Here is a 26,869-nt window from a genome sequence, read left to right as displayed (position 1 = left end):
TATATATATACGTCATGGGTTGAGAAAGGCTAATTATGATCTATGGGCTGTCGAGTGTTGCACTCAGCTTTTTTCAGCATCCTCATAGGGAATTAATTGAGCTACATATATTCGGTCATCTGACCTCTGGCACCATTTTGTAACTGGGATTAAAGTTCCCCATTAGGGATAAAAATTTCCCCTAGCGGGGTCCGAGCAGTTAGACCAGGGAAAACCATTTGTACAGTCTGTGTAGTCGCACAGGAGGCCAACTTCCAATTTCCAAACAACTAGCAGGTACTGTCACAAACATAAAGGGGTGCATTATTATAAGCTACTGGACTGCAAAAGGCCCATATACAGTGGCATGTAAAAGTTTAGGCACACCTGGTCAAAATTACTGTTATTGCGAACATTTAAGCAAGTTAAAGTTTAAATAATTTCTAAAAGGCCCAAAGTTAAACATGACACATTTCCTTTGTATTTCCGACCCCCAAAAATATATTATATCCGGGTAAAGTGTCACTGAAGGCACTGCTGATAATTATATCAAACAAATATTTAAATTGAAAACTTTATTTTAGCAGGTTTAGCAAGTTCTTCTAAGCAGCTGCCTTGCACTCTGAAAATGAGAATGGTGGAGGCTGACAAAGCAGGAGAAGGGTATAAGTAGATAGGAAAGTATTTTCAATTTGCTCTTTCTTCAGTTTGAAATGTAATTAAGAAATGGTAGTAGTTAACAGGAACAGTGGAGGTCAAGATAAGGTCTGGAAGACCAAGCAAAATTTAAGTGAAAGCTGCTTGTTGGATTGAAGGCAAATCACAACCCCCACTTAACTGCAATTGACTTTCAGAAAGGTTTAGCAGACTCTGGAGTTGAGGTACAATGTTCAGAGATACCTGCATAAATATGGCCTTCATGGAAGAGTCATCAGAAGAAAACATCTCCTGCATCATCACCATAAAATTAAGCATCAGAAGTATGCAAAAGAACATCTAATCAAGCCTGATGCATTTTGGAAACAAGTCCTATGCACCAATGAGCTTACAATATAATTCTTTGGCTACAATGATCAAAGTTATGTGTGGAGAAAAAAGGGCACAAAATTTTAGGAAAAGAACATCTCGCCAACCATTAAGCAAAGCGATTGATCAATCATGTTTTGGGGTTGTGTGGCAGCCAATGGAACAGGGAACATTTCATGGGTAGAGGGAAGAATAGATTAAATGAAATTTCAGCGAATTCTTGATGCAAACATAACACCATATGTAAAAAGCTGAGGTTGAAAAGAGGATGACTTCTACGAATGGATAATAATCCTAAACACACATCAAAATCCACAATAAACAACCTGAAAAGGTGAAAGCTGAAGGTTTTACAATGGCCATCACAGTCTCCTCATCTGAACATCATTGAAAATCTGTGGATTGGCCTCAAAATAGCAGTGCATGCAAGACAACCCAGGAATGTGGGAAGATCGATCTTGTGCAAGCTTAGATAGGTCCATCAAGGTCTTCTCCACCATTATCTTGATGGTATCAAGCCATTAGGTTGCTGGTCTTCCTCTTCGCCTTGTTCCTTCAATTCTTCTGACTATAATGTCTTTCTCCAGTGATTGCTCTCTTCGTATAATGTGTCCAAAGTAGGGAAGTCATAGTTTTGTCATCCTTGCTTCGAGACATGTCTGGCTTCATTTGTTCTTCTTGCCATCAGTGGTGTTGATAACATTCTTCTCCAGCACCACATTTAGAAGGCATCAATTCTTCTCTATATTATGTTATAAGGGGGCACTCAAAACATAAGTACTTTATTAGGAAATACTTTGACTATTATTACTTTAAAGGGGGCATTCTGGAATTATAGCCTTCAAAGGGTAACGCAAGGACTTGTACGATTTCTTCGCATAGAGTTTGGCTCAAAAAAATTCTCAGAGCTGAATGTGGCTCTCAAGGTAAGAAAGTTTGGGACTTGCTGCTCTGGACAATATTACCTAGAAACATGCAAGTTCTTGCAATCCTAATTGGTTTTCAAGTATTTTGCTTGCTCACAATGGCGACAATGTGTGTTGACATGGATGAGACTTTTAAATCGTTTGTCCTTAGTTTCGAGTAAATCTGTGTTCGTGGAGCTGAGATACAGCTGCTCTTTACAGTTTGCTCCTATGATGTCACACTGACTTTTCCACAATCGGAGAGGATGCCAAACAGACTGTACCAATTTATTTCTTTTCAAATCCCCTTTGTCAATATTTATCCAGTCTGGAAAGTCTCTACATGTAAGTGAAGCAGTCAGGGTGGGATATGAACAAATACGGGATTGTGAGGGGCTTTCGCCTGTCTTCCAGATTGTGCATTTCTACCATTGATTAAACTCACCTGTGTTAACAGGTCCATCTCCCCCAACAGGTTGCTAAACATTTCATCTATTTCTTCACAGGTCTGCTCCATCTGCAGAAGAAAATATATACCAGTTACATATATTCTTGCAGTAACCATGTAATCTTTTATTTCATCTTGTATTAGGGTAAACACAGGAAAAAAACACTTACAAAAATGAACATGTGAATGAGGCATTAATAGAAGAAAGTGATGTCTTGAAGGCAAAATGCGCTGGACACACAAGATGACTTTAGATTTATAATATGGTACTGTGACGTTCACCACAAGTTTTTAAGGTGTTTTTTTAAAGTGCTTTAGCTTTTAAAACATATGGACTAGAAATGAGCGAATCACGTGAAATTCAAACCCGTCAACTTCGGCCACATTTTTCCCTTAAAATTAGATGCACGGCAAATTAATTTGCATGAATATCAATAGTGGACAGCTAGAAAAATCCATGTGGAGGAGAGGAGAGAGAGAGGACTTTGCTGCCATAAGAACGTACTCTGCAAGAGAGAGGAAGGAATCCGCTGACCATAAGAGATTACACTCTACAGGAGACAGAGGACCGTACTGACCAGAAGAGCTTACACTCTTCAGCAGAGAGAGGACTCCGCTGACCATAAGAGATTACACTCTACAGGAGAGAGAGGACCCTGCTGACCATAAGAGCTTACACTCTACAGGAGAAAGAGAAAGATGACCCTGCTGACCATAAGAGCTTACACTTTACAGGAGAGAGGACAAAACTGACCATAAGAGCTTACACTCTACAGGAGAGAGAGAGTACTCCACTGACCATAAGAACTTACACTCTGCAGGAGAGAGAGAGGACTCCACTGACCATAAGAACTTGCACTCTACAGGAGAGAGAGGACCCCACTCACCATAAGAGCTTACACTCTATAAGAGACAGAGAGAGATAACTCCGCTACCCATAAGAGCTTACACTCTACAGGAGAGAGGACAACACTGACTATAAGAGCTTACACTCTGCAGGAGAGAGAGGACTCCACTGACCATAAGAACTAGCACTCTACAGGAGAGAGAGGACCCTGCTGACTATAAGAGCTTACACTCTATAGGAGACAGAGAGAGATAACTCCGCTAACTATAAGAGCTTACACTCTACAGGAGAGAGGACAACACTGACCATAAGAGCTTACACTCTACAGGAGAGAGGACAACACTGACCATAAGAGCTTACACTCTGCAGGAGAGAGAGGACTCCACTGACCATAAGAACTTGCACTCTACAGGAGAGAGAGGACCCCACTGACTATAAGAGCTTACACTCTATAGGAGACAGAGAGAGATAACTCCGCTAACTATAAGAGCTTACACTCTACAGGAGAGAGGACAACACTGACCATAAGAGCTTACACTCTACAGGAGAGAGGACAACGCTGACCATAAGAGCTTATGCAGTGCCCCAGAGTCCTGGCCATTGCAGTAATGTCGCTCTGCCACTAAGGGGAGTGATGTTATGTCTGATTGCACTAAAGGAGTTCACTTGACCAGGTATCACAGTCACACATTACACTTCACACTCCGGCCACCAGGGGGAGCAAAAGGCACTATGTATTAGGCCACTCCTTTCACTCTGGTAAAACTGGGGGTTGGACAGGAAGTTAGTGAGAACGCATCCTGGGAGAGCTCCAGGGAGGACCTGTCAGGGGTGAGTTCCTGGCAGGTACCTAGCAGAAAGGACAGATCGTTATGGAGCCGCGCCTGCACTACCTTGCGGCGGCATCCTAAGGAAGGACACGAAGCGAAGGATATTGTGGAGAAGTGAGAAACGAGATCACAGCAGAAAGGAGATAGAACCAGTAGGAGTCGTGCCCCGAGATCGGCAGCATCCTACTGAGGCGCGTAGCCGGTGGCCGGAACGCCGAGGAAGTAACAGACTTCAAGCATTACTTCAAACAGTGGCAGGACAGTTGATTATAGGTTGGCTGTCTACCTTAAATCACTTAAGCAGACATAGGGGGCAATTGTGGGAGAGGGGCGTCTCTAGGGTCCCAGAATAACTCCAGGCCTTCCCGTCAAACGGGTGCGTCCTAGCCAGATAAACTGGGGGACGGAGAGAGAGAACGAACGAATACGAAAGTTGTGAGGACTATCCCGTGGTGCTCAGCAGGGAAGGACTACAACACACAGGCGCTAGTTGGTAGGCACTGATTTCCACCTGCAAAGGAAACTCTGGATGTGCCTTTGGACCGGCCGGACTCAGCCAGCCCTGTTAGCAGTGCTCTGGATTGCGGATCCCGAAGTCTTCCGTAAAAAGGTAAAGAGACTGCAACCCTGTGTCCTCGTTATTAACTGCGCCTCACATCATCGCCACCTACACTACTGGAAAGCCCTGGGGATATACTTCACCTGTGGGAAGGTATACCGTCTAACGGCCATTCCATCACCCCAGCGGACCCCTAAGCAGCGTCGGTCACCCTGACCGAATACCACAGGTGGCGTCACAAACCCTTGACAAACTTTCATCACCCTTTCATTGGATGCCCTTTAGCAGGGTCACGGACCGGGTCCAGCCACCGTGACAACCCCAGCACTGAGACAGAGAGGACCGGTACCGAGTACCCTGCGGCCCTGCATCTGGGGGCGCTCCACTTACACTCTACAGGAGAAATAGGACAACATTGATCACAAGAGCTTACACTCTACAGGAGAAAGAGAGGGAACAAAGATGATCTTAAGAACTTACATTATACAGGAGAGAGAAGACCCCACTGACCATATGAGCTTACACTCTACAGGAGAGAGAGACTCATTCAGTGACTCTGGAGATGGAAAATGACAGGTATTGACCACCACCATACAAAGTATGATAATCCCCTAGATGTCATAGCTGCAGGGTATTAAGGGAAGGCCCGCATGGCCACGTAAAAGTATGTTAACCCGCTCTCTAATTCTTCAGTAATGTGGGAAATGGTGCCGGGCAAGTTTTTTTGTGAACTGTGAATGGGATCTCTCTCTAAATGTTCAAATTTGTGTGAAATTGAGAATAATAGCAAATTCGACTAGAACTTGATCCTCAGCTGATCGTTTCATTCATCTCTAATTTAGACATCTCCGGTTGCACAAATTTTTTACTACAATACATTTACTTATGTCTTCAGAGCATTTTTACAATGTTGTTTGATTAAAAGTTTTAAATCATTTATCTTCCACAGCCTCTGTGCTTCATTGCCGAAGTAGAATGCCAAATGCATAAACCTTTAATCTATCAGTGAGTTTGATCTCATGGCAAGGTCTCTAATGCTAGGTTCACACTCATACAGTGCTTTCCACTGAGCACTACATTGGGGTTTTCTGTTGGAATTTTCAAAATACAGAATTCCAACAGGAACCCTGACAGAACCTCAATTGGGCCATCTGCTTCAATGAAGCTAACAAAAGCCACTTGGATGCTGTATGGCCTCAGTCCTGGTGATTGTCTTTTTCAGTCATGCACAAAAATATAACCTATTCATTTACTTTACTGATCCAATGCAATATTTGGGAGTTGTGACAACCAAGACCAATTAATCTACAGATTGCACAAATTTAGAGGAAAACCGCATCTTGGCGACACCTCAGGCCACATTCACACGTTCAGTATTTGGCAAGTTTTTTACATCAGTATTTGTAAGCCAAAATCAGGAGTGGGTGATAAATCCAGAAGTGGTGACGTGTTCCTATTATACTTTTCCTCTGATTGTTAATCTCTTGGTTTTGGCTTACAAATACTGATGTGAAATACTGACCAAATACTGGACATGTAAACGTGACCACACTATGATCACTACTTGTGTCTAAAAACTAAAGCACCTATAAGTCCAAGAAAACCGCGGGATGCTCCACTGCATTAGAAACTTTTTCTACATCTGTATCAGCGAAGTTGTCATCATTCCCCCATATGTTTTTTTTATGGCATGCAGATTTATGGAAGAGGGCGGGAAGAAGTCATGTGTTTCTGGTGATGTGCATATGGCGCAGAATGCTTTGCTTGGGTTTTGCTTTTGTATTTCTTTTCCAAACCTTTAAAGTTATGACAAGACCTCATGAACTTCATGTGCTCATTACATTTGCTTAGAAAAGTTGATATTGTTGACCCTTAGTGTTTCAGTTTACAATAACACATGAAAATAAAATGGGCACCTGTATTTGTTAGTCTTGATACTGATCTTCACTAAAGTATGTAAAAATAATGGTTATTTACATGTAGGTTCAAAAAGCCATCATTCATAAGAGACTATGTGATGCTTTCTGTAATCATCGTCTGTGATCAAATCCATACGGTGCCGGTTTGTAGAGAAAAGCTGTAGGCTTAGAGACAGACTTCAGCATGTGCTTAGCATTATGGCTTTTTTGTTTCCAAAATGCCGTCGCCTCAGTGGTCTATTGTCCTACAAATAAGTCACTTGTAGATCTAATGGAGGTGGACAGTCAGATGTAGTAGACTCTGTAGGCAACATTATGGTCTATGGTCTCGTCAATGCATAAGACCAAATTCATTTGGCGGGGGGTTTGGTTCGGACACAAGCCCCGATGGGACCACTGAACATGGGCAAGAATGCAATGTGAAAGCACCCTTACTGTGAAATGGTCTACACATATGTCTACTCATCATCTCTATGAGTTGAGCAGCCTTTATATAGTGCTCTGGTATCAGCTATAGGGCCCAGAAAATGGACCCATTGGTTCAGACTTGCACCATTGTTACTTCCAAGAACCAAAAGGTGACACAAAGGGGGCAATCTAGTAAGATAGACATTTCATACACCAGTATTAACGCGGTTTTCCAGTTTCAAATTTAACTCCATATACACAGAAACTTATAAATAACAAACTGAGCTTTCACTCACCCTCCCCGCATCCAACGATGCCTTTCTTCTACTGCTCTGGTCTGTGTTGATTGGATCCTTCCCACCCCCTTCCCCTGGTATCCCGCCTTCCTGATATCCTGGAGGCTTTTGGCACTTTGGCACCTTGACTCCCATTAGGGCATGCTTTGAGGCTCTACCTGCTCATGATCTTTTCAGGTTTGACCAGGCAAATCCATGAGACGGATTTGGGATCTCTGGGGCTTATTATAGATATCTGACATGGCATATATTGAACTCCCCTGTTCTTGGTCTCTGAAGGTTTAAAACCTTATTCTCATTGCTATGGTGTAATCTTGGACCGCAACTTTCATCCTCTAAATAGGGACTCATATACATATATATTCTCTCTCTTTATAACTTGCAGCCGCACATTATTTTGGTGCAATCATTTAAGACAATTTTGGGGACGCCCAATTCTTGCCTTTATTAATATGAGAACTTATGTTGTATTTATACATATCAATGTGCAATAGTTTTTTGGTTGATGTCATCCTCATCAGCATGTCAATTATCCAGGGGGCATAATTTAATGTTCTTGTGAACTAATGGTATGTATATCATGTTTTTAATTGATTTTATATTGGTTGGTGTGTCTTTGTTATAATAAAAGTTTGCATTTTTCATATAAAAGGTGTGCACGTATTTATGCATAGGCTTTCACCTTTTTCCTTTTGTCATTATGTTATTTCTATGCATTTTTGTAGCACTCTGAGTGGTTTTTGGATATTTTCATTATAGTGGTGCACCTGATATCCTATGGTTCATTGATTGGATGCGGCAGTGATATAACATTGGCAACACTGCTGCCAATCACTGGGCTCAGTGGCTAATGCCATCTACATCAGCAGAGCTATTGATCTCACTGATTTGCTGCAGCTACCGTTACAATGTACTGTAAGCATGATGACACTTCTGTAGCTGTTCAGCAAAGACTGGAACAGTAGCAGAGGCATCACTGCATTGCTGGACCAGGGGATGTGATTCTGATTCCTTGTGAATATGCTGTGTGTGATATCCATGTTATGAAGGAAATATGTGGTTTCCAATCTGAGGCATTATGTCCTTTCCATCCATGCAGCTTGTTTAGGTAGTGGCTGGCATGCCCTGGTTTTCGGCAGCCCCAACAAGTTCTGTTTTTTGTAAGAAATGTCATCATGGCTCTGTAGAAGCTTTATGTTGAGGTAAATAAAGTAATCAGAAGCTGATATGTTGCGTAACAGTATTATTATATATGTGGTCAAAAGGAGTGCAATCTAGAGAATGGCTTTGGCTTTAGTTACAGGGAGTGGCGTGATGGTTTGACCATGTATGGTACCTGGAGAACCTGAAAAATGCAAAACACTATGTTTGGTGTAAAACTATTCCTGCACATCACCCTAAAACACCATCCCCACCATCAAACATGATGGTGACAGCATGATGCCGTGGGAAAGCTTTTTTTCAGCAGGGACAGGAAAGTTGGTTAACATTGATGGGAAGATGGATAGAGCTAATTACAGGATAATTCTGGAGGAAAACCTGTTAGAACCTGCAAAAGACTTGCAACTGAGGCATAGGTTCACCATCCAGCAAGAACAGACTGCAGAGCTACATTGGAGGGTTCAGATCAAATAATATACCTGTGTTTGAATGGCCCAGTCACAGTCCAGACCTAAATCCCATTTACAATCTGTGGCAAGACTTGAAAATTGGTGTTCACAGACTCTCTTGATCCAATGTCACTAAACTCAAGTGAGTGTGCAAAGAAGAATGGGCAAAAATATCAGTTTCTTCCTATGATGCTTCAGTATGAATGTACAATATGCACATACCAATAATAACAAGGAAAATCAATGCATGAACAAACACATTCCTGAAATTCCCATATAGTTGAATATGTTTAAAGTTTGGGAATATTCACACCAACTTGTTCTCATATCAGGCATGAAGAGGTGTGTACAAATTTTTGACTGGTACAATATATATACATGCATAATTGTTGCATTACGTAGGACTGCACATAATTTGCACATGCCCCAATTATGGCTTTAAAAGTCTCTACTTGTATAGAAGTATATTTGGCACCCACAGAAGAACATGGAACCATATTGTCCATGAGGACAAACTTTAGTTCAATCCATAAAAAACATTTTGGCCTTTCAGATGCCCTGTACTGAAATCTCCTATGAACATTAATTTTAAGAGATAAAACTCCCATGATATGATATTCTTTAGAAGCATAGAACTATAGCACTCTTGGTGCTACAATACAGGGTCTGTGCACATCTTTGCATTTTTTGCAAACCTCCCCCTCCCCCCGTTCTACTTTTTCTAAACTTACACAATTATCACAAGTTTTGAACAATGCACCTTGAAAATATTAAAACAGTTTGGAAATTGACTGAAGTTCTGCTAGAATGTAAGGAGGTGAAGCACAAGAAGAGTCTGGGGGCGGTTACCTTCTCGGCCCTGTGCCTGGAACCATTGAGCTGTGCTTCAGGTTCCCCAGGGGGCAGACTTAGAGACTGGGACAGGAAGAAAGCCGGGCAGAGAGCGGGAAAGGCACGAGTGCAAGGAACAGAGCAGAGTGGGCAGCGTGAGCAGCGGTCAGAGCAGGGTGCAGCTGCACTCCGGGAGAGAGAGAGAGCTCCCAGTCAGGGGACAAATACAGGGAGATTGCCCAGAAAGACTGCATCTTGTGAGTACATGAAAGCGGACTCTGCTGTGACTGGAGAGGGGCGCTTTGAGACCCGTGTAGAGACATTGGCCAATGCAGAGACTGCGACCCCTTGGTACCTGCGGTATCAGTACAGAGACTGTGATTACTGGTGAGAGACTTAACAGTGCAGAGCCCCTGATTCCTGGTGAGAGACTTACCAGTGCAGAGCCCCTGATTCCTGGTGAGAGTCTTAATAATAGACTGACTATCGTTTTCCCGGGCTGTGCTGTAAAAGCTAAAGACTCAGAGCCTGTGCATATCACATTAACTCCCGAAACCCCAGGCAGCGGGCTCCTAGAGACTACTCAGCCCTCGGACAACAGAGGGACACAAGTGCCGCTGTTTCTCAGCGCCTATGTTGGAGAAGACGACCCTTCAAGCAAGTCCTCATCAGACTGATAAGTGTTCTTTTCTCAAAAAATCTTGCTTACTTCTGTTACATTGTTTGACTGCCATATTTTTGCACTATTTTATTGCTAGTTATATTCCATTGCTTCCTCCCTGCGAGGAGAACCTGATTCCTGTTATTAAACCCCTCAACTGTTGGTCTGTCTGTTCCATGGTGACATACTCAGTACCTGCATACTATTACAAGAGCATAAAATTTTATGAAACAAGACCATTTCTTACTAGTAATAGTTATTTTTATTTCATGCTCAACACTTTATTATCCTATGAAAACTTCACAAAATCTTGCACGTTTCCTTTAGGCTATGTTCACACGGCCATATTTTTAGCCAAAGTGCTGTCTGTAAGCAAAAAACTGGCAGCACTCGGACCAACATTAAGGCTGTTCAAATGATTTTTTTTCATGTATCAAGTGTCCAAATGAAAAAATCATAGTATGGAATAGTTTTTTCTATATTTCTGATGAAACTCGCCAATTCAAGTCTACAGTCATGGCCAAAATTTTTGAGAATGACACCAAAATTATATTTTCACATGATCTGCTGCCCTCTGGTTTTTATTAGTGTTTGTCTGTTTATATCACATACAGAAATATAATTGCAATCATATTATGAGTACCAATAGGTTATATTGACAGTTAGAATGAGTTAATGCAGCAAGTCAATATTTGCAGTGTTGACCCTTCTTCAAGACCTCTGCAATTCTTCCTGGCACGCTCTCAATCAACTTCTGGACCAAATCCTGACTGATAGCAGTCCATTCTTGCATAATCAATGCTTGCATTTTGCCAGAATTTGTTGGTTTTTGTTTGTCTACTCGTCTCTTGATGATTGACCACAAGTTCTCAATGGGATTAAGATCTGGGGAGTTTCCAGGCCATGGACCCAAAATCTCTATGTTTTGTTCCATGAGCCATTTAGTTATCACCTTTGCTTTATGGCAAGGTGCTCCATCATGCTGGAAAAGGCATTGTTGGGCGCCAAACTGCTCTTGGACGGTTGGGAGAAGTTGCTCTTGGAGGACATTCTGGTACCATTCTTTATTCACGGCTGTGTTTTTAGGCAAGACTGTGAGTGAGCCGATTCCCTTGGCTGAGAAGCAACCCCACACATGAATGGTTTCAGGATGCTTTACAGTTGGCATGAGACAAGACTGGTGGTAGCGCTCACCTCTTCTTCTCCGAATAAGCTGTTTTCCAGATGTCCCAAACAATCGAAAAGGGGATTCATCAGAGAAAATGACTTTGCCCCAGTCCTCAGCAGTCCACTCCCTGTACCTTTTGCAGAATATCAGTCGGTCCCTGATGTTTTTTTCTGGAGAGAAGTGGCTTCTCTGCTGCCCTCCTTGAAACCAGGCCTTGCTCAAAGAGTCTCCACCTCACAGTGCGTGCAGAAGCACTCACACCAGCCTGCTGCCATTCCTGAGCAAGCTCGGCACTGCTGGTAGTCCGATCCCGCAGCTGAAACAGTTTTAAGATACGGTCCTGGCGCTTGCTAGTCTTTCTTGGGCGCCCTGGAGGCTTTTTGACATTAATGGAAGCTCTCTCCTTGAAGTTCTTGATGATGCGATAGATTGTTGACTGAGGTGCAATCTTTGTAGCTGTGATACTCTTCCCTGTTAGGCCATTTTTGTGCAGTGCAATGATGACTGCACGTGTTTCTTTAGAGATAACCATGGTTAACTGAAGAGAAACAATGATACCAAGCACCAGCCTCCTTTTAAAGTGTCCAGTGATGTCATTCTTACTTAATCATGACTGATTGGTCGCCAGCCCTGTCCTCATCAACACCCACACCTGTGTTAATGGATCAATCACTAAAACGATGTTAGCTGCTCCTTTTAAGGCAGGACTGCAATGATGTTGAAATGTGTTTTGGGGGTTAAAGTTCATTTTCTGGGCAAATATTGACTTTGCAAGTACAGTAATTGCTGTTAAGCTGATCGCTCTGACATTCAGGAGTATATGCAAATTGCCATTAGAAAAAATGAAGCAGTAGACTTTGGAAAAATTTATATTTGTCTCATTCTCAAAATTTTTGTCCATGACTGTATAGGAGTGTAAAAAAAAAAATCGGATCCCATACGGATCAACCATATTGCATCTGATTTTTACGGGATACATTGCAATTCTTTAACATAGGGAACTGTATTGAGACTCGTAAGGTTTTATTAATGACTGATGTATAGAAATGGATGACAAAACTGATGAAAAAACATTAGCTTTTTTCTGAATGAAAATTGTCCGATTTTGTGTGATCTGAGCATTAGAGTGACAACTTCAACTACGAGTTCAGTAACACAATACCATAAATTGTACTCCCAATGGAGAACATAACCAAACAGTAAAATATATAAAGTTACCTTTAAAAAATGGTAAAGTTAATTTAACAGATGTGTAATTTAGGTAGAAAAACATTTACACATATGTTCGTCTGTGAATTGTTCTCCTGTTTGGGCTTCCCGGTGTCTGGACATCATTGACAGCCTCATTACTGAGCATTGATCGGGAAACTTCTTACAAAATTTTTAGCACTAGATCAAAAGTGAACTTCATAATGAGAATAATACCGAGTGATTGAGGCTGCCGCCCGTTCCCTTCCGCTTATAATCAGGGTGACATAATCCCAATGATATCACTTCTGTATTTTCTTTTTAGGCAGAGAATTACTGATTTTACTAAAAATATCACATGTAGAAGAATATGTAGGTCCGTTTTGCTGTTTGGTATGTAGCATAGGAACCATAAAACTTTACTTTTAATGTTTGAGGGATAAAAATCTTTAAGCACCAATAAATCATATATATGACATAAACATACAAAAAAATTGCTCACTAGTGCAGTAAAAAATATATTGAGGGGGTTTCATCAATTTCACTGGAGATCACCCTCGGAATGCTGTATAGGAGACAGGGATCAGTAATGTAGTTTGTTCCCTATAGCCCCTGTCCTGCCCGAATGCAGGACTTCTACTCTAACAAGGGCAGGACCCAAGTGCAGCCCTGCAGTAGAGAACCCCAACCGTTCTCTACGCGTTCAGCCTTTTCTCATAGGCCTCATCAGTGGAAATTTTTAGCAGCAAGGTAAGTGTACAAATACAAGATAGTCAAAGGTTCACATGCCCTGGAAGATGCTAGGAACACATTAGGTGCTATCATATTTGACATGCCCTTGCCAGAGCTACTAGTGCTACTGCACTGTTCAAGTAACCTATCTTGCGTTTATATACTTACCCGTTACTAAAAATTTCCCCTGATGAGGCCTATGAAAAAAGGCTGAAACACGTAGGGAATGTTGGGGTTCACTATTGCAGAGCTACATTGGGGCAATGCCCTTGTTAGGGTGGGAGTCCAGCATTCGGGCAGGACAGGGGCTATAGGGACCGAATGACATTACTGATCCGTGTCTACTCTAACGCCTTCCGAGGGTGATCTCCAGTGAAACCGGTGAGATCCTCCCAATATATTTTTTTACTGCACTGGTTCATCATGAACACTTTTTGTATGTTTATATCATATATTTTGTTTATTGGTGCTTAAAGTTTTTTATCCCTCATACAAGTTCAGTTTTATTGTTCCTATGCTATATACCACTGATCCTTGGGAAAGGTCCACAGTGACCATATTAGCTGCAGTTTACGGTTTGGGAATATTCACAACTTGCTCTCATATTAGGCAGAAAAACACGCAGAAAATTTATTAAAAAAAGAAGGCTGTTTAATCCATAGATAGTGGAGTTTGAAATCCCTGGACCTAAATTAAAAAATTTAAGACCCCCGACCATCGCACTGCGTAGGAAGCATGGTGGCTCAGTAATTAGCACTAGGATGCACTTAGAAGTTGGGCAGAGGTAGCTGTTGCACCTGGATCCTGGCATCTGGTCAACTTCTGTCACATAAGAAACCACAAATTCTATAAGTATCACATGGAACATTTGGGGTCCTATAATAGATTCAGCAAATATGCCCAGGAACTTCAAAGTACTCTTCTAAGGAGTTCAGACTTGACCAAGGGCAACATCTTCATGTTGTCCCTCTGCGTTTTTTCTGGATGTTCTAATTTCCTCCCAACACCCCAGAAACACATTGAGAAGCCTCACTATTCTTGAGCGTGGCAGAGGCCTTTGGGCACCATGGGTTGCCAGGACCTGCATCAACTTCGACTCATCCCGTATCTACATTACTCAATCAACATCCAATATTCCTGGTAGTCTGGCGCACTTGATCTAGAATCCTATTTCTTAAAGTCATTTAAGTGGTTGTCTGGTCTAAAGCTACAAGTCTGCAGTTACTCTATGTGACTGCAGACTTGTGAATCCTCTCGTTGCGTGCTCTGCACGCTGTGATGTTCCCTGGTGATCGCAAGTATGCGATATGTATGCTGTTGGCCACATTTCAAATAGATGGGCGCGGCCTCGATCATTGCAGGTGCATTGAACGAGGCCGAAAACAGTCTAGTCGGGATGTGTCTGGGAGTATGCAAATCACATACTTGTGGTTACAGGACGGCCAATTCATGCGCTGGCACTGGAGAATCCTCACAGCATGCAGTGGGTGTGATGCGAGGATTCACAAGTTTGCAGTCACTTACAGTGACTGCAGACTTATAGCGTTTCACCGGACAACCCCTTTAAATTAAAATGAAAATAGAAAAAACAATCCTATAAAATGAATTAAAAAACAATATTACTGTCCACAAAATCTAAGTGAACCAAACTTTTTGTAAAACACAGCAAATGATACATGTAACTGAAGTTATTCGCTGTGGAAAATATCTAAAAAAACAAAGATATTAATCCTAACTTAGAGAGGACCTGTCACCTTCCATAAATGTGTAATTTTTTACCTGGTGTAAATTCCGCTGTTCTCCTGAATGTGACAATCTGTTGTTTTTGTTTTGCTTTTTACCTCTCCATTCCTGAGATATGGTTCCCGCTTCCTTTTTGCATCCTGAATGGAAAGCTAGTCTTGCTAGCCAAGTGGGCATAGTCCTCAACACTTCTCTGCTGGCATCTTCTAGTAGACCACGCCACCTTGGCTAAAAAAGACTAGATTTACAGGGTACAAAAAGGAAAAGGGTCCATGTATTAGGAAAAGTTACATAATTATAGCATGTGACCTGTCCTTTTCAAAGCGAATTTGTCAGGAAGATGAACCACATATATAGAGATGCAGATCATTGAAAGCTAAATGCATCAACACCTTTATATCTTCTATCTATTGGTGTACTACTGAGAAATCAGCATTTAAGTTTTCTATGCAAATTAAGTGTTATGTGCTCTTGGCGTGATAGAGCACTTCCTGAGGCTTTTGCTTCCCAATTTGTTATCCTGCCCAGCATCGGCCTCTTTATCTTGATTGATAGCTCACTGTCTGATTTCCTTACCTGACACTGCTGAGGTCTCACAGACAATGAGATATTAATCAAGCTAAAGAGGCTTGTGCTGGGCAGAGAAACAATCTCAGGAGGCAGCTTTGCATATTAATTAAATTACTAATATCTCGGGAATGCAGCAACAGATAGATGATCTAAAGGTGTGAATGGATTTACATTTCAAAGTCCTGCCTGCCCATATATTGGGCATGGGGAAGAGATTGATGTTACTGACAAATTTCCTTTAAGGACTGTAGATAGAACCCTGTAGATGTCAAACCCAAATTCAGTCAATGCATGTCACACATCTAAAAATTATAACCCCTTAGGCTACTTTCACACTAGCGTCATGTGACGTACGTCGCAATGCGTCATTTTGGAGAAAAAAACGCATCCTGCAACGTTGCTCGCAGGATGCGTTTTTTCTCCATAGACTTGCATTAGCAACGCATTGCGACGTATGGCCACACGTCGCATCCGTCGTGTGACGGATGCGTCGTGTGACGGATGCGTCGTGTTTTGGCGGACCGTCGGCACAAAAAAAAGTTGCATGTAACATTTTTTTGTGTGTCGTGTCCACCATTTCCGACCGCGCATGCGCGTCCGGAACTCCGCCCCCTCCTCCCCTTACAATGGGGCAGCGGGTGCGTTGTAAAACTGCATCCGCTGCCCCCGTTGTTCATTTTTTTTTGCAGTTTGCGTCGGTACGTCGGGCCGACGCATGGCGACGGCCCCATACCAACGCTAGTGTGAAAGTAGCCTTAATGGAATGGGCATAATGCCTCTGTAGGTAAAGTTGTTAAACTGTTACTGCAAAGAAAAAAACACAAAGTCATTACACAGGTCATTTAGTTAACCGGAAAAATCTCGGATTTACCAGTTGACTTTCCATTAATCAAAACTAATGAGCTCTAGTAGTATGAATTAACACTTTGCTCCCCACCATATGGCACAGATTAGCCCACATTCACTAACATTCATTAAAACAGATCTTATTATCTTTTACGGTGGAAAACAAATGCATTGCATAGAGTACAATGGACATTTGTATCTGGCACTGGCCCCTATCCGAGTCAAAATTTACTTAAAATACTGTATTTGGCAAATATCAAATGAGGTCTTATCCTGTTGGTTCATACATCTACCTTCAACTCTTACGGCACTTGTCCCTGCTGAGAAACCTTCAAGATGAAGTACTTAGAATTTATAGCATCAATCTACAATGCAAATATAAGTCATAATTGCCACCAACATCCTGGAGGCTTAGAGGAAAGGGGGAAACCTCATGGATTACCAAAAAAGTTGGCAAGACTACCAGGCACTAGGGTTGAGCGAAACGGGTCGTTCATTTTCAAAAGTCGCCGACTTTTGGCAAAGTCGGGTTTCATGAAACCCGATCCGACCCCTGTGTGGGGTCGGCCATGCGGTACGCGACTTTCGCGCCAAAGTCGCGTTTCAATGACGCGAAAAGCGCCATTTCTCAGCCAATGAAGGTAAACGCAGAGTGTGGGCAGCGTGATGACATAGGTCCTGGTCCCCACCATCTTAGAGAAGGGCATTGCAGTGATTGGCTTGCTGTCTGCGGCGTCACAGGGGCTATAAAGGGGAGTTCCCGCCGACCGCCATGTTACTGCTGCTGATCTGAGCTTAGGGAGAGGTTGCTGCCGCTTCGTCAGAAGCAGGGATAGCGTTAGGCAGGGTCCATTAACCACCAAACCGCTTGTGCTGTAGCGATTTCCACTGCCCAACACCACCTTCGGTGTGCAGGGACAGTGGAAGCTACATTTTTTTTTTTTCCCTCAGCGCTGTAGCTCATTGGGCTGCCCTAGAAGGCTCCCTGATAGCTGCATTGCTGTGTGTACTCCGCTGTGCAAACCAACTGCTTTTTTCAAAGCACAAATCCTCTTGTTCCTTCCTTTCTGCACAGCTATCTTTTTGGTTTGTACACACTTTTTATTTAATTTGTGCATCAGTCCACTCCTTATTGCTGCCTGCCATACCTGGCTGAGATTACTGCAGGGAGATAGTAATTGAAGGACACTCCCTGTTTTTTTTTTTTTTTTTTGTGGGAGATTAAGATTGACATTTCTGCTAGAGTGCCATCCCTGTCTGTGTCATCTCTCACTCAGTGGGCCATAGAAAGCCTATTTATTTTTTGGCTTGATTTGGGTTATAAAATCTACCTGAAAAAATCACTACATCAATCAGTGGGAGATAAATATTGGCCTCTGGGCTTGTGTGCCACTCCTGACTCCTGTGTGCATCATCACTCACTCAGTGGGCCATAGAAAGCCCTTTTTTTTTTTTTTTTGCTTTATTTGGGTTCTAAATTCTACCTGAAAAAATCAATAAATCAATCAGTGGGAGATTAATATTGGCCTTTGGGCTTGTGTGCCAGTCCTAAGCGTGCCATCTCTCTCTCTCAGATAGTGGGCCATAGAAAGCCTATTTATTTATTTATTTTTTTATTGGGTTTATAAATTTTCCCTGGAAAAAAAAAAAAAAGTGGGAGATTAATATTGGCCTCTGGGCTTGTGTGCCAGTCCTGAGCGTGCCATCTCTCTCACAAATAGTGGGCCATAGAAAGCCTATTTATTTATTTTTTTTTGGTTTTATAAATTCTCCCTTACAAAAAAAAGGGAGATTAATATTGGCCTTTGGGCTTGTGTGCCAGTCCTAAGCGTGCCATCTCTCTCTGTCTCTCAGATAGTGGGCCATAGAAAGCCTATTTATTATTTTTTTTATTGGGTTTATAAATTTTCCCTGGAACAAAAAAAAAAAAGTGGGAGATAAATATTGGCCTCTGGGCTTGTGTGCCACTCCTGACTCCTGTGTGCGGCATCTCTCACTCAGTGGGCCATAGAAAGCCTTTTTTTGTTTTATTTGTTTTCTAAATTCTCCCTGAAAAAATCATTTTATTTTCTTTGGTTTCTAAATTCTTCCTGAAAAAATCATTTTATTCTATTTTTTTTTTTTCCTAAAGTCTCCCTGAAAAAAAAACAAAAAAAAAACAAATCAGTGGGAGATTAATATTGCCCTTTCTGCTTGTGTGCCAGTCTTGACTCCTGGGTGTGCCATCTCTCTCTCTCTCTCCAATTGTGGGCCATAGAAAGCCTATTATTTTTTTAGCTTGATTTGGGTTCCAAAATCTACCTGAAAAAATCACTACATCAATCAGTGGGAGATAAATATTGGCCTCTGGGCTTGTGTGCCACTCCTGACTCCTGTGTGCGTCATCTCTCACTCAGTGGGCCATAGAAAGCCTTTTTTTGTTTTATTTGTTTTCTAAATTCTCCCTGAAAAAATCATTTTATTTTATTTGGTTTCTAAATTCTTCCTGAAAAAATCATTTTATTCTATTTTTTTTTTCCTAAAGTCTCCCTGAAAAAAAAAAACAAAAAAACAAATCAGTGGGAGATTAATATTGCCCTTTCTGCTTGTGTGCCAGTCTTGACTCCTGGGTGTGCCATCTCTCTCTCTCTCTCCAATTGTGGGCCATAGAAAGCCTATTATTTTTTTAGCTTGATTTGGGTTCCAAAATCTACCTGAAAAAATCACTACATCAATCAGTGGGAGATAAATATTGGCCTCTGGGCTTGTGTGCCACTCCTGACTCCTGTGTGCGTCATCTCTCACTCAGTGGGCCATAGAAAGCCTTTTTTTGTTTTATTTGTTTTCTAAATTCTCCCTGAAAAAATCATTTTATTTTATTTGGTTTCTAAATTCTTCCTGAAAAAATCATTTTATTCTATTTTTTTTTTCCTAAAGTCTCCCTGAAAAACAAACAAAAAAAAAACAAATCAGTGGGAGATTAATATAGCCCTTTCTGCTTGTGTGCCAGTCTTGACTCCTGGGTGTGCCATCTCTCTCTCTCTCTCCAATTGTGGGCCATAGAAAGCCTATTATTTTTTTTAGCTTGATTTGGGTTCCAAAATCTACCTGAAAAAATCACTACATCAATCAGTGGGAGATAAATATTGGCCTCTGGGCTTGTGTGCCACTCCTGACTCCTGTGTGCGTCATCTCTCACTCAGTGGGCCATAGAAAGCCTTTTTTTGTTTTATTTGTTTTCTAAATTCTCCCTGAAAAAATCATTTTATTTTCTTTGGTTTCTAAATTCTTCCTGAAAAAATCATTTTATTCTATTTTTTTTTTTCCTAAAGTCTCCCTGATAAAAAAAAAAAAAATCAAATCAGTGGGAGATTAATATTTACATTTGTGCTTCAGTGACAGTCCTGCGTGTGTGGCATCTCTCTCATTTGTTGCCACCAACAACAGAGTGTGTAACATTGTGCCTGATTTTCGTTGTGGTCTCACTCACCTGTAAAGGGGTAGCTAAATCATACTGAAGTTATAGCTCACCGTGTAATTTGTGTGACAGCAACAAATACCGTTAGTTTGTTTACGTTTTTAAAACAATGAGGAAGTATGGTGGAAGAGGTCGTGGCCGGGGGCGTTCATTGTCAGCTGGTAATGAGGGTAGTGGTAGTGGTGGAGCATCAGCTGGTCGTGGGAAAAAAAATATTGCACCTAAGTCTGGAGCTGTGGAGCCAGGTTCGTCGTCTGGCTACACAAGGCCTCGAACGCTCCCTTTTCTGGGAGTAGGAAAACCGCTTTTAAAGCCGGAGCAGCAAGAGCAAGTTTTGGCTTATCTTGCTGACTCAGCCTCTAGCTCTTTTGCCTCCTCTCGTGAAACTGGTAAATGTCAAAGCAGCGCGTCGTTAGTGGATGTTCACGGTCAGGGACAAGTCGCTTCCTTGTCCTCTTCAGCAAAAACAACAACAGAGAAGAATGCAGCAGGCGACACAACGGGTTACTCCATGGAGCTCTTTACACATACCGTCCCTGGCTTAGAAAGTGAAGCAGTTAACAGTCCATGCCCATTACAAGTTGAATCTGACATGGAGTGCACTGATGCACAGCCACAGCCAGACTACTATGCTGGTCCTTTGACTCAGACCACAACATTGCCCTCGCAGGGTGCTGATCAAGAATCAGATCCTGATGAGACTATGTTGCCCCATCACGAACGCTATACCACCGACCGACACGGTGACACAGACGAAGTTGCACACGAGCTACAAGAAGAGGTAATAGATGACCCAGTTCTTGACCCCGATTGGCAGCCATTGGGGGAACAGGGTGCAGGCGGCAGCAGTTCTGAAGCGGAGGAGGAGGGGCCGCAGCAGGCATCAACATCGCAACAGGTTCCATCTGCCGGGCCCGTATCTTGCCCAAAACGCGTGGCAAAGCTAAAACCTGTTGGAGGACAGCGTGGCCATCCGGTTAAAGCTCAGTCTGCAATGCCTGAAAAGGTATCCGATGCTAGAAAGAGTGCAGTCTGGCATTTTTTTAAACAACATCCAATTGATCAGCGCAAAGTCATCTGTCAAAAATGTTCAACTACCTTAAGCAGAGGACAGAATCTGAAAAGTCTCAATACAAGTTGCATGCATAGACATTTAACCACCATGCATTTGCAAGCCTGGACTAACTACCAAACGTCCCTTAAGGTTGTAGCACCCTCGGCCAATGAAGCTAGTCAGCAACGCAACATCCCTTCCGGCAGTGTAGGGCCACCATTTTCCGCACCACCTGCAGTATCTGTGCAGGTTTCTTTGCCAGGCCAAAGCCGTCAGGGTCAGGGAATCACCAGTTTCGTAGTAGGAAACACTGCATCTAGGGCACCGGTGGCAACAATACCATCTCCCACCGTCTCTCAGTCTGCCATGTCCACCGGCACCCCCGCTAGTTCCACGATCTCCAGCTCTCCAGTCCAGCTCACCCTACATGAGACTATGGTTAGAAAAAGGAAGTACTTAGCCTCGCATCCGCGTACACAGGGTTTGAACGCACACATAGCTAGACTAATCTCGTTAGAGATGATGCCCTACCGGTTAGTTGAAAGCGAAGCTTTCAAAGCCCTGATGGACTACGCTGTACCACGCTACGAGCTACCCAGTCGACACTTTTTTTCCAGAAAAGCCATCCCAGCCCTCCACCAGCATGTTAAAGAGCGCATCGTCCATGCACTCAGGCAATCTGTGAGCACAAAGGTGCACCTGACAACAGATGCATGGACCAGTAGGCATGGCCAGGGACGTTACGTGTCCATCACGGCACACTGGGTAAATGTGGTGGATGCAGGGTCCACAGGGGACAGCAACTTTGGGACAGTTCTGCCTAGCCCACGGTCTAGGAAACAATTGGCTGTAGCCTTTCGCACCCCCTCCTCCTCCTCTTCGTCCTCCTGCAGAAGCGAGAGCTCGTCCACAGACCGCAGTCGCACAACCACTCCATCCGCAGCTGCCACTGTTGCACACCAGGTCTCCCATTATGGGGCAGCTACTGGCAAACGTCAGCAGGCTGTATTGGCTATGAAGTGTTTGGGCGACAACAGACACACCGCGGAAGTTCTGTCCGAGTTCTTGCAGAAAGAAACGCAGTCGTGGCTGGGCACTGTAGATCTTGAGGCAGGCAAGGTAGTGAGTGATAACGGAAGGAATTTCATGGCTGCCATCTCCCTTTCCCAACTGAAACACATTCCTTGCCTGGCTCACACCTTAAACCTGGTGGTGCAGTGCTTCCTGAAAAGTTATCCGGGGTTATCCGACCTGCTCCTCAAAGTGCGTGGACTTTGCTCACATATCCGCCGTTCGCCCGTACACTCCAGCCGTATGCAGACCTATCAGCGTTCTTTGAACCTTCCCCAGCATCGCCTAATCATAGACGTTGCAACAAGGTGGAACTCAACACTGCACATGCTTCAGAGACTGTGTGAACAGAGGCGGGCTGTTATGTTTTTGTGGGAGGATACACATACACGGGCAGGCAGTAGGATGGCAGACATGGAGTTGTCAGGTGTGCAGTGGTCGAAGATTCAAGACATGTGTCAAGTCCTTCAGTGTTTTGAGGAATGCACACGGCTGGTTAGTGCAGACAACGCCATAATAAGCATGAGCATCCCCCTAATGCGTCTGCTGATGCAAAGTTTGACGCACATAAAGGATCAGGCGTCTGCAGCTGAGGAAGAGGAAAGCCTTGATGACAGTCAGCCATTGTCTGGCCAGGGCAGTGTACAGGACGAGGTAGCGGGCGAAGAGGAGGAGGAGGACGAGGAGGATGATGGGGATGATTATATTTTTAATGAGGAAGCTTTTCCGGGGCCACTGGAAATTGGTGGCGCGGCAAGGCCGGGTTCTGGTTTTTTGAGGGACACAAGTGACGTTGATTTGCCTGAAACTGCCCCTCAACCAAGCACAACCGCAGATTTGAGAACTGGAACTTTGGCCCACATGGCGGATTATGCCTTACGTATCCTCAAAAGGGACACACGCATAACTAAAATGATGAATGATGACGATTACTGGTTGGCCTGCCTCCTTGATCCTCGCTATAAAGGCAAATTGCAAAATATAATGCCACATGAGAACTTGGAACTAATATTAGCAACCAAACAATCAACTCTTGTTGACCGTTTGCTTCTGGCATTCCCTGCACACAGCGCCCGTGATCGTTCTCACACGAGCTGCAGGGGCCAGCAGACCAGAGGAGTTAGAGGGGCAGAAATCAGAAGTGGCGTTGGCCAGAGGGGTTTTCTGACCAGGTTGTGGAGTGATTTTGCTATGACCGCAGACAGGACAGGTACTGCAGCATCAATTCAAAGTGACAGGAGACAACATTTGTCCAGTATGGTTACAAACTATTTTTCATCCCTTATCGATGTTCTCCCTCAACCGTCATTCCCATTTGATTACTGGGCATCAAAATTAGACACCTGGCCAGAATTGGCAGAATATGCATTGCAGGAGCTTGCTTGCCCGGCAGCTAGTGTCCTATCAGAAAGAGTATTCAGTGCTGCAGGTTCAATACTAACAGAAAAAAGGACTCGTCTGGCTACCCAAAATGTAGATGATCTAACCTTCATTAAAATGAACCACAACTGGATTTCGAAATCTTTTGCCCCACCTTGCCCGGCTGACACCTAGCTTTCCTATGAAAAGGTCTTGCCTGTGGACTATTCTGAATGCCTTTTCCAATCTCGTAATTTTCTGCACCTGATTGTCCAGCATACGACATGTTTACACCTCACTAAATGGCCAAACTCCCCACACGGGGCCGTTGTATCGACACTTGGCGACAGCACCCGTGAGAGTGCAGTTTGTCTGAAGAGGTGGGTGAGCCCGCTTTTGGTCGACGGCACTGCCACTGGGTCCCTCCTAGTACAATAAAGTGTCTCTGGCGGTGGTGGTGCGCACCCAACGTCAGACACACCGTTGTAATATGAGGGGCCCTGGGCCTGTACCGCCGGCCACAAGACAGTTTCCCCCCACCCCAGCTCAAACAGTGCTCTACCACTTGCAAAATTATCTCACAGCTCCACCAATGTTTAGTCTATGCGCTGACATCCTTCAATGCCTGCCACTGACAATACCATTGTATTGACATTTTTGTTATGTTAGGCCTTCGATGCCTGTCTGTGGTCACTCCTTCCACTAGGCCTCCACTGACCACACCACTGCTGCCCGTGTACCCCTGGAACCAATTTAAAATTGCCTACAGCCATGTGTTATTATTTTAGGCCTTCGATGCCTGTCTGCGGTCACTCCTTCCACTAGGCCTCCACTGACCACACCACTGCTGCCCGTGTACCCCTGTAACCAATTTAGAATTGCCTACAGCCATGTGTTATTATTTTAGGCCTTCGATGCCTGTCTGCGGTCACTCCTTCCACTAGGCCTCCACTGACCACACCACTGCTGCCCGTGTACCCCTGGAACCAATTTAAAATTGCCTACAGCCATGTGTTATTATTTTAGGCCTTCGATGCCTGTCTGCGGTGACTCCTTCCACTAGGCCTCCACTGACCACACCACTGCTGCCCGTGTACCCCTGGAACCAATTTAAAATTGCCTACAGCCATGTGTTATTATTTTAGGCCTTCGATGCCTGTCTGCGGTCACTCCTTCCACTAGGCCTCCACTGACCACACCACTGCTGCCCGTGTACCCCTGGAACCAATTTAAAATTGCCTACAGCCATGTGTTATTATTTTAGGCCTTCGATGCCTGTCTGCGGTGACTCCTTCCACTAGGCCTCCACTGACCACACCACTGCTGCCCGTGTACCCCTGGAACCAATTTAAAATTGCCTACAGCCATGTGTTATTATTTTAGGCCTTCGATGCCTGTCTGCGGTCACTCCTTCCACTAGGCCTCCACTGACCACACCACTGCTGCCCGTGTACCCCTGGAACCAATTTAAAATTGCCTACAGCCAGCCCAATTTTTTTATTTTAGGCCTTCGATGCCTGTCTGCGGTCCATTCTTTCAACTACTACTACACTGACCAGGGCACTGCTGCCCGTGTACCCCTGGAACCAATTTAAAATTGCCTACAGCCATGTGTTATTATTTTAGGCCTTCGATGCCTGTCTGTGGTCACTCCTTCCACTAGGCCTCCACTGACCACACCACTGCTGCCCGTGTACCCCTGGAACCAATTTAAAATTGCCTACAGCCATGTGTTATTATTTTAGGCCTTCGATGCCTGTCTGCGGTCACTCCTTCCACTAGGCCTCCACTGACCACACCACTGCTGCCCGTGTACCCCTGGAACCAATTTAAAATTGCCTACAGCCATGTGTTATTATTTTAGGCCTTCGATGCCTGTCTGCGGTCACTCCTTCCACTAGGCCTCCACTGACCACACCACTGCTTCCCGTGTACCCCTGGAACCAATTTAAAATTGCCTACAGCCATGTGTTATTATTTTAGGCCTTCGATGCCTGTCTGCGGTCACTCCTTCCACTAGGCCTCCACTGACCACACCACTGCTGCCCGTGTACCCCTGGAACCAATTTAAAATTGCCTACAGCCAGCCCAATTTTTTTATTTTAGGCCTTCGATGCCTGTCTGCGGTCCATTCTTTCAACTACTACTACACTGACCAGGGCACTGCTGCCCGTGTACCCCTGGAACCAATTTAAAATTGCCTACAGCCATGTGTTATTATTTTAGGCCTTCGATGCCTGTCTGCGGTCACTCCTTCCACTAGGCCTCCACTGACCAGGGCACTGCTGCCCGTGTACCCCTGTAACCAATTTAGAATTGCCTACAGCCATGTGTTATTATTTTAGGCCTTCGATGCCTGTCTGCGGTCACTCCTTCCACTAGGCCTCCACTGACCACACCACTGCTGCCCGTGTACCCCTGGAACCAATTTAAAATTGCCTACAGCCATGTGTTATTATTTTAGGCCTTCGATGCCTGTCTGCGGTCACTCCTTCCACTAGGCCTCCACTGACCACACCACTGCTGCCCGTGTACCCCTGGAACCAATTTAAAATTGCCTACAGCCAGCCCAATTTTTTTATTTTAGGCCTTCGATGCCTGTCTGCGGTCCATTCTTTCAACTACTACTACACTGACCAGGGCACTGCTGCCCGTGTACCCCTGGAACCAATTTAAAATTGCCTACAGCCATGTGTTATTATTTTAGGCCTTCGATGCCTGTCTGTGGTCACTCCTTCCACTAGGCCTCCACTGACCACACCACTGCTGCCCGTGTACCCCTGGAACCAATTTAAAATTGCCTACAGCCATGTGTTATTATTTTAGGCCTTCGATGCCTGTCTGCGGTCACTCCTTCCACTAGGCCTCCACTGACCACACCACTGCTGCCCGTGTACCCCTGGAACCAATTTAAAATTGCCTACAGCCATGTGTTATTATTTTAGGCCTTCGATGCCTGTCTGCGGTCACTCCTTCCACTAGGCCTCCACTGACCACACCACTGCTTCCCGTGTACCCCTGGAACCAATTTAAAATTGCCTACAGCCATGTGTTATTATTTTAGGCCTTCGATGCCTGTCTGCGGTCACTCCTTCCACTAGGCCTCCACTGACCACACCACTGCTGCCCGTGTACCCCTGGAACCAATTTAAAATTGCCTACAGCCAGCCCAATTTTTTTATTTTAGGCCTTCGATGCCTGTCTGCGGTCCATTCTTTCAACTACTACTACACTGACCAGGGCACTGCTGCCCGTGTACCCCTGGAACCAATTTAAAATTGCCTACAGCCATGTGTTATTATTTTAGGCCTTCGATGCCTGTCTGCGGTCACTCCTTCCACTAGGCCTCCACTGACCAGGGC

The 26,869-nt window shown here is 44.0% G+C and overlaps 1 protein-coding gene across 1 annotated transcript in view; it reads right to left on the bottom strand.

The window, feature by feature from the left end:
- The window catches only part of APBB1IP (amyloid beta precursor protein binding family B member 1 interacting protein), a 137,330-nt gene that overhangs the window by 63,413 nt on the left and 47,048 nt on the right, over positions 1–26,869 (bottom strand). The window contains exon 2 of the mRNA XM_069729597.1: positions 2,356–2,427. Within this exon, the coding sequence (XP_069585698.1) occupies positions 2,356–2,427 (72 nt within the window). The remainder of the gene's footprint in view (positions 1–2,355; positions 2,428–26,869) is intronic.

This window comes from Ranitomeya imitator, chromosome 6 (assembly GCF_032444005.1).
Source record: "Ranitomeya imitator isolate aRanImi1 chromosome 6, aRanImi1.pri, whole genome shotgun sequence".
Classification (NCBI taxonomy): Eukaryota; Metazoa; Chordata; class Amphibia; order Anura; family Dendrobatidae; genus Ranitomeya; species Ranitomeya imitator.
This window is presented reverse-complemented; position numbering and strand designations above follow the sequence as displayed.